At 35.0% G+C, this 9614-nt stretch overlaps 1 protein-coding gene and 1 pseudogene across 1 annotated transcript in view; one reads left to right on the top strand and one right to left on the bottom strand.

Annotated features, from left to right (window-relative positions):
* Positions 1-1526: 1526 nt before the first annotated feature.
* LOC107598059 (UI-like) lies at positions 1527-3834 on the top strand (annotated as a pseudogene).
* Positions 3835-4964: 1130 nt separating this feature from the next.
* LOC107598093 (tripartite motif-containing protein 54-like) overlaps positions 4965-9614 on the bottom strand; it is a gene marked incomplete at its 5' end in the record, with an annotated part of 10622 nt that continues 5972 nt past the window's right edge. Inside the window, 3 exons of the mRNA XM_016289359.1 lie at positions 4965-5209; positions 8218-8324; positions 8446-8570. Coding sequence (XP_016144845.1) covers positions 8236-8324; positions 8446-8570 — 214 coding nt within the window. The remainder of the gene's footprint in view (positions 5210-8217; positions 8325-8445; positions 8571-9614) is intronic.

Raw genomic sequence — 9614 nt, forward strand, 5'->3', positions numbered from 1 at the left:
ATCCTTATAGAGCATTCAAATCATTTTTAAAAAATCTTAAAGATCATAACAATTGTTATATATCCTATCCTCTGTCACTCATAGGATAAGAAATCGTTTAAGCCTAATCACTTACTGCTCAGTTCAGTTAGTTAGATTGGCAAACAAATACATAAAATAAGTTAATATGTACTGTACTGGTAATATGGTTTTATATCATTATTTCACAAATGCTTATAGATCATTAAAAGTTTTGGTAACACTTTACAATAAGGTCTCATTCGTTAACATTAGTTAATGCATTAACTAACATGAACTAACAATATTTTTACACCATTTATAAAATCTGTAATTTTCTTACAGATAACAGTAATAAGATTAGAAATCTTTTAAGCCTAATCTTGTTCAGCTAAGTCTCAATCTATTAGAATGACAAATAAATGCATAGAATCAGTTGATATGTACTGTACTTTCAGTATACTTTTACATAATTATTATTATTTATTTTTTTAATTACTATAATCCTTATAGAGCATTCAAATCATTTTTAAAAAATCTTAAAGATCATAACAATTGTTATATATCCTATCCTCTGTCACTCATAGGATAAGAAATCGTTTAAGCCTAATCACTTACTGCTCAGTTCAGTTAGTTAGATTGGCAAACAAATACATAAAATAAGTTAATATGTACTGTACTGGTAATATGGTTTTATATCATTATTTCACAAATGCTTATAGATCATTAAAAGTTTTGGTAACACTTTACAATAAGGTCTCATTCGTTAACATTAGTTAATGCATTAACTAACATGAACTAACAATATTTTTACACCATTTATAAATTTTTGTTAATGTTAGTTGATAAAAATGTTCATGTTCATGTTAATTCACAGCGCATTTACTAATGTTAACAGACACAACTTTAAATTTTAATAATGTATTAGTTTTGAACTTAATATTAACTTAATAAATGCTATATAATTATTGTTCACGTTAACTAATATAGTTAATGTGAACAACTGAAACCTTATTATAAAGTGTGACCACAGTTTTATATACAGTTTTATGTACTGATCATTAAAAGTTTTGGTTTACAATAATATATTATATATATGAGCCAATGAATGAGGTCTGTCTGCGTCTTGAAAAATTTCAGCACCTTGGACAGAGACGGAGCCTTTCGTGTCCCCGTCGCGCGCTTCTGCTCTCCTCTTGACCACAAATGAGCAGCCATGCAGAAATCCATCACAACAGCAGCTCCTTAACATTAGAACCAAGTGATTTTAAAGTCTAAGGACCAATAAAACCATTAACTGATCACCTGTCTGTTACAACTTCGGATATATTGTCTTTGAAACCAAGTTTATGACTTTGCAACAGTATCAAGATGACCTTTTCTGATTGAAAACTTTGGAGAGACAAAGAAACGTCTCACTTTGTCCTTCGGATCTACAGCTCCTTTACTCCACTCTTCGTTTCACTTCAGAATTGCCTCATTTACAAGCAGTTTATGCAGCTCGACTGACGTCAATGGAGCGGTGTGTGATGTATATAACCATTGAGCTCCAGGAGCTCCACTCCAGTCTGTCTGCAAACACTCTTCCTTACAAGTACTCTTAAAGCAACAGAAGACGACCGAGTAAGTTACCTTACACCCGACATGCTTTCAACTTCTTGACTGAGGCCATTCGAGCTTAGACGCGAGCATGAGATCTTAGTGTTGATATTGTACAGGACTGTCATTATTGTTCATTCTGTGAGCTGATTGTTCGGTCAGGAGTGCATGGCGTCTGATTTCAAGATTCGGTTTCTGTAGCTAGTAGATAAGTATTCATTTTGTTGTTTATTTTAACGCATTTTTAATTAAAAAAAATGTATTTATGTATTATTTATTACGATAGTGGCATGACTATTGTAGTTTTTTAACCATCATGATCATGTTTGTGCTTTACTTTTATTCAATAATGTATTTGTTTTGATATTTATTTGCTTTATAAACGAGTTCAGATGCAAATTTTTTGAACTCTTCATCGATATTAGCTGATGCACGATTTATATTTTTATATATTAACATTTTTATATCAATAATTTAATATTGCACATAAAATACATTTTATGTTCATTTATTCTGTTTAATTAAAAATAACCAACTCTTAATTTTGTAACTAATATTAATAATTTTAAAAATAATTGTATTTGTTCAAATACAATCATTTATACTAGTACTTTACTACAAAACGAACTCTAATTTGTACTACTATAAAATCAAAATAACATTTTAAAATCTTGTAAATTTAGTCATTTATATGAGCACTTTTATATTTTTATTGTACTAAAAAATAAACATTTTATTTATATACTTGATATAAAAAAATATAATAAACAACTATCTCAATTTTTGTAATTTATATGAGCACTTTTTAGTAATATTTACTAAAAATAAACATTTACTTTTTATTTATATATATATATATGATTTAAAAAAACACTTATATTAATAAACTTTTACTTTACTTAACAAAAATGTACGAAACTCATTTCATAATCTCAATTTTGTCATTTTTTATTAGCATTTTCATATTTGTTTACACTAAATACTAAATATATTTACTCATTTGTATACTTTTTTGTTTATATTTGGTTTTAATTTGACAACAACTCCTTTCGTAATCTCAGTTTTTGTATTTTATATAAACACTTCACAGATACTTTGGCTGTGTAGCTGTGTACTAAACTTTTGGTTTGGTTTGAACGCGCGCCGCTGTAGTAACACACCTGGCTGTTTTCCTCAGGAAGCGCACGGCTGTGTCCAGCATGAAGCCCGTCCCTTTGGTCCTGCTCATTACTTCAGTCTTACTGACCACCCACGTCCCGCTGAGCACCTGTCGACCCCGCGATCTGAGCCTCATAAACAACCAGCTAGACGACGTGCTCTTAAACAGGGCTGGAGAAGACGCCATGTCCTACCTCCTTCAGTATTTGCTAAGAAATCTCGGAGCGCAGAAGGCAGGCGGTGTCCTGCATCTCCCGCACTTCCCCACGCCGCAGCTGCGCTCTCCTCACGAGGACAACAGCTTAGAGGAGCTCACGGAGTTTTCCAAACGGAACGACGATCCTCCGATCTCCATCGACCTCACCTTCCACCTGCTGAGAAACATGATCGAAATGGCACGGATCGAGAATCAAAGGGAACAAGCGGGACTGAACCGCAAATATCTAGATGAGGTTGGGAAGTAGCTGTAGCTCAATGATGATGCTTTCAATCGGCGAGTAAAGAGCAAGCTCAAAGCACTCTTTCACATCCACAAACTCTCGTTAAACATATGACTTTCACCGATGCCTCCTGCTCGACCCACACTCTTAGAAATAAAGGTTCTTCAGTGGGTTCTTGCCACTGCAAAGAACCTCCTTCTCGTTCTTAAGTTAGCTGAGGTTCTTTGGAGATGAAAAATATAGGTTCTTCAGATGATGCTATTAGTTTCTGGGTTCCTACAGAAAAAAAAGGTCACTTGTGGCACCAAGGTTATGTGGAACCTTTATTTTTAAGAGTGGCATCTATCTGTTCACCAGAAGAGTTTCTGGTGACCTGCTGCTGTCTCCATCACTTCTGGACCATTTCAGAACCAGGAACCAAGAGCCACAACAGACCGTCCAGGACCTCAAAACACTGCCCACGGCAAATGATCAGTCAGGGTGGTTCACATGTAACCAAATCAAGAACGGAATCAATCCACAATTGACTGGTGACCTTTGAGCGTTTACAGTTATTGGCCTCCTAATTAGAGTTACACTCTTAAAGGTTCTTAATTGGCATCTATGGTTCCATAAAAAAAACTTTTAACATCCATGGAAACTTCATAGTGGTTCTTTAGATTATTAAAAAGTTCTTCACACAAAGAATGAAATGGTTTCACTGAAAGGTTATTTGGGGAACCCAAAATGGTTCTTATATGGCATTGCTGTGAAAACCCTTCTTTTCTTTTGGAACCTTTATTTTTCAAATGTGTATAAATGGAAGGAGTATTACTAAACCATTACAAAGCCTGTTAGTATTTGAGTAACCAGTCCATATATAATAGGGTTTGCATCAGTATTGCTCACTAGTCACTTTAACGAGAGCTATTCTCAATGAAGTACAAGAAGGCCATTGCCAAGAGTGATTTCTGTTCAGCTGGTTTGGTTGCACCCTCTCGCTTTGCCAACGGGAGTGCATGCTTTCATGACATAAAATGCTATACTTGGTAATAACACCAATATTTACCACATGCATAATGCCAGATGCTCACTGTATACTAAGTGCAAAAGTATGTTCTCCTCACATGATAGGAAACTGATCTGTAGCACTTCAAACAAGAGGCTTACCCACATTTTGTGACAATAATGTTGGACAATATTACAAAGTGCTTGAGATATACTGTACATTGTATATTGCTTATCATTATGTAAATTACATATTATATTGCACCTAAATGAATAAACATGACTTTGTATTTTGAACACGAATCTGCAAAACTAAATGAGACTACATGCCTTTTACAAGTAACTGCAAACATGTAAACCTCATTATCACCCATTAAAAGCGGTAATGATTATAGCAGACACAGGTTTATAGGAAGCCAGCATCACTGACATTTACACAAGCATCAACGCCATGCAGAACATAACAGTGGTGAGTAACAGGTGAGATGTCACTATAGAAATTGCTGTACGTTCTTTTGAAATGTTAAATGCATATAATGAACTGAAGGGCTGTAACAGTATTAATCCAAAAATCTTTCTTAGATGTGATACTACCAGTTGAACTAAGTAGTGATTTATCATTATTATTATTTTAAATAAGACATCTTAATGTTGAGTGTATTTGTACAGCTATTCAAATTACATGTTAAAATATATAAATATTTCACAGTATTACAGATTTACTGTATTTTTAATCAAATAAATGCAGCCTGCAGCCAATATAGAACATATATATTGTTTGTTTTTTGAGGGGAACAAACCACACATGTTTTCTGGTTTCCTATGAGCTCATTTTAAGATCAAAAAAAGACCAAAACAGTTTTAAACATCCAGGATGTAGAAGCTACAAAGAATTTGTAATTCCTCTTACTGAACTAAGAGGAGTTTTAGGACCACAAAATACCAGATGAAAGAAGCTCTTGCCATGTTGAAAGGATTAAAGAAAACCTCCTCCTTATAGTCTCTCTTAAGTCAGCACAGGAAATACCCTAGAAATGAAAAATTAAATATATGAGTTAAGTCTTCCATAATCTTCCACTTACACTGAGTCTATTTTAGTCATAAATGGGGCAAGTGGGAGAGGACAGTGCGTGCTTTGCATTGGCAAGTATATATGTTGACTGAACACTAATTTCTTAGGAAGTGCCATTGTGCAAAACTGCATGTTATGTAAACTGTTTGTTTTTCATATCTAAAGCCATTTAAGCATAAAATGAAGAAAGGAAACTCTAAATGATATATTAAGCTCAAGTAACTGTTAAAGAAGTGGCATCTCATCCCGCAGATTGGTTCTCCATCCTGCTTCTGACACCCAACAAAAATCCTCTAACTCTAGGAAGAATTACAGCTTTAAATTACACGAAGGCCGGTGCATCAGCTTGTGATGCACCACATCTTCAAAATAAGATCCATCCTCATCTCGAGTGGACACTCCATGTATGGAATTGTTGAGCACATACTCAGACCGAATGCTGCTCTCTTTCCCTCCATGAATTGATCAGTGGGGTGACAGCAGAAGTGACAAGGTCAGCGTTTGTGAGCACATGCATCCAGTCATATATCTCCACTGCCATATATCCTAGCTGGTGGCACAGAGACGAGTGGTTATTAAGTAATGGGTGGATGTAGACTCACGGCTCTAGCGCAGGTGGGGGCGGACGGACCATCGGAAGCTGAGAGGAGGGATTCAGAGTGCCTGCCACTGTGATTTAGCCCTGTTCTCAACACTGCTCTTACTGTATGGACACACGGTCCTATTAGATCAGTAAAGGACCAGAGAAAGCTGCACGCTGTCCTGGCCCACGCTGCCCTGATTAACTGAGGTTTCTGACCTTTACATTGAAGTAAATGAACGGTTATTTAAAGAAAGCATGCACAGGCAGGGATCCCCCTGTAAGACAGGATACCCACTGTTCAAAGAACAGGAAATGTCTTTTGAGCAAATGCTATTTTACAAGTTAAGCCCTGTTTGTAGTATGTATTACACATGGGTTAGTACGTTTTGTATGTTTACTCACCCCATGTTCTTGCAAACATGACTGAATTCCTTACATAGAAAGTAAATAGGATAAATTATAGAATGAAAGTGAATGGTGATTAGGGGCTGTCTTCAAAAATGTTAATAAATCAATCAATCAAACATAGTTAACATGTCATAAAATAAAGCCATAGGAAAGCTTGAAATCAAGGGAGCGAGGAAGAGAAATTTAAATCAATGCTTTTTGACAAGAAAAGGTGCATTGACTGAGAAGAGATGCAGCAGAGATGAAGATCTTCTGTGAATAACAACTTCAATTTTTGCCTGTTTTCTCTTAAAGAAATTATTCTAAGGTGCTTTTTTTGGATCTCTACATCCTTTGGTGACCCTTAGTGTCCAAATTTTATTTTAATACATTTAGTTTTGAACTATCCACCATATATTGTTTTATAATTAAAAATTGAACTTGAAAAGTATATTTTACTATATTTCTTTAAAATAATGTCCTATTGGCTTAAATGCATACACTGTATTTAAAATTTTAAATAAGTTACACTTAAGTCACACTTAAGTGTGACTTATGTGTCCCCATATAGTATGTCCAAAGTATTTTGTGTCTATAAAAGAGAATAAACTAGATTTAAACAAGTGTTTATGGTAGCCTTACAGAGGCTTTAGTCAGCGAATATTTAATAAGGTTTGCTGGGAGATGACAAATGTACTCAATAACACAATGAGTGCCAATGTTGCCAAGAATCATCACTTCATCAGGATGGGACGTCTGCATAATCTGGCAGATTCACACTAATTGAGGAGAAACACTTTAACCCTGTAAAGTCTGACGTATGAAATAATCTAACGTTTTGAAGTTAAGCAGTTTTTTTTTAAAATTAAATTTGCATGTGTTTTTTGTTAAGTATCATACTTGATAGATCAGGCTTTTATGCCTCCTATAATATGATATAGGAGAATATGGAGCTCATACTTGAGGACGAAAAAGTATGAGGCCCAAACTAAGCAAAAACGCAGTTTGTTGCAGTTACTGATATTTATATGGATAAAAAGTAATATGAAATTCTGACAGCTTGTAATTTAAACCAATGCGATTTTCAAAACAGTATAGCAGACTACTTACATACAATGCACACAAAAGTTGTCACTCTATCTCCCAATAATGTCTTTGTAAGATGATATTTAAATGTTTAGTTTTATGATCAAAGCTCTGTAATTTCGATTGTGGGGGCAAAATATATAATGCAATGCAATACAATGATGACTGAGATATTTACAAATAAAAACCTTACTCAAAAGCCTGATGTATCATATTTGATAAACCATGATTTTAACAATTTTCCTAAATGAATAAATAAAAAATGTGGATAATCAAGTAAACCTACTCGCTTCAGTCCAGCAAGTGTTCATCTTGAAAAATTACTAACAATATGAAAGTTATTCTTACGTTCAAAAAAATCAGTAGATTTCACACAACAATATTTTACAGCAAAAAGACACATGTCCAAAATAACTTTTTGGAATTATACTTAACGGCCTTTTACTTGCTCAAATGTATAAACAATCAGATGACAGAAGGCATGCAATAGATTGTGTACGACACGGTTTTCAGCAAAGTATGGATCATGTTAATAATTTAGAGGCCTTGGAAATGTGTGTTTCAAATATGATACAATAGTCTTTATAGGGTTCAACAGTTTTCAGACCAGCATGTACATAAATAAAAGTTAGAACATGGAAAGAAGTACAAAGAAAAGGCTAAATCCCTTAAAGGACTTGTTCTGACTTGCTTTCTTCTATGGAATTAAATGAAGACATTTTGAGAAATGGAAGTCAGTGGGCTCCAATGTTGTTTGGATCCCAATGTTCTTCAAAATATCTTCGATATTCAGCAGAAGAAAAAAGTCATACGGTTTTAGAAAGACATGGGGGTGAGTAAATGGCAGAATTCTCATTTTTGGGTGAACTATTCCTTTAAGGACCCATGATTTCATCTTTGAAACTAACCTTGGGTTTAAAAATAAGTTACAAGCGTCTTCCTGATTCACCAGTCTGACCAGGTGAGGGGGTCAGGTCTTCAGGGGCTTCATCATCGCTGTCTTCCCCATCTTCACCTGCAACAAAAGTACATGCTTCATTTTCTAAATATACTGCAATGCAACTTCAACTTGCAGACGCAAATAGACATCAATGTATATGTGACAGATGATGTCGTCATAGCTGTGAAACGGTTACCTGTTTGGAAGTTGATGCTTCTCAGCATGTCGGCCACATCCTCTGTGTTGATGATGAAGTGGGCCATGCTCTCGTAGCCCGCCTCCGTCCGCTCAATGTTGGAGGCCTTGGCAGTGTCTGTGATCCTGTCAAGGACAGAACAGTGAAGTCGTGGCGGCACTCGGACAAATATAAAAGTGACGGATAGCGTTAGGTTCCGTTCCTCCATCTCCCTGCGGCTGCTAGTGACGCAGGTGCACGAGACACCACGCGACGTCTCCGCAGGTGGAGAGAAGCATGAAACATAAGACACAGCTAGACAGTGTTGTGAGTGTAAGCATTTTTCTAAACAGTTAGAGGTTTTGGGGGAAAATGTGATGAATGCTGACGCATATGTTATTGCGCACATTGCTTAAAGTTTCATTCTACAAACGAGAAAGTATAAAAGTTACTTCTTGGAGGCAACATGTTTGTCTAGCAGCATCAGTAGAAAACTTGCATTTACTGAAGGAAATACCTGTGGTAAAGTTAATGCTGAACTTTCAACTTTCAAAACATATTTTCCCTTGTCAGACTCAAAGTAACCATAAAAACCAGTGACTATAGGGGATCAGGATCACAATAACATACAGATTTGTGCTCAACAAATAAGACTTTTCAATATCTGATTTTTCAAATATTACCACAAATCCTAAATATGTGGTAATGGGGTGCCTTGCAAAGTACTGTAGTTATTTATTAATTAGAATAGATATATATTTTATGTTTTAGGGTTGAATGTTTAGCCAAAATGGATAATATAGACCTGCAAATACTGCAACACACTACACACACATAATACATATTCATTTCTGTTAATATCTTTCTACTTTGTTGAAGAAAAAAAAATCTGCATTGATTTTTTTCCCCATAAAAGAGTTCAAATATTGCTTGACAAGGCCATGGCAAGAGTAAACATTAACTAGTAAACAGTGATTTGGATGGATGGAAAGACTATAAAAGAAAAAATAGTTCTGTTCTAAAAAGGGTTAAATATGGCACAAAATCTTTAAAAGCCTAATAAGTATAAGTCAATGAGGGATTTTACATTTTAGTCTTATATTTCTTTTGACACACACACACACACACACACACACACACACACACACACACACACACACACACACACACACACACATATATATATATAT

Source organism: Sinocyclocheilus grahami, unplaced genomic scaffold, assembly GCF_001515645.1.
Source record: "Sinocyclocheilus grahami isolate Dianchi unplaced genomic scaffold, SAMN03320097.WGS_v1.1 scaffold244.1, whole genome shotgun sequence".
NCBI lineage: Eukaryota > Metazoa > Chordata > Actinopteri > Cypriniformes > Cyprinidae > Sinocyclocheilus > Sinocyclocheilus grahami.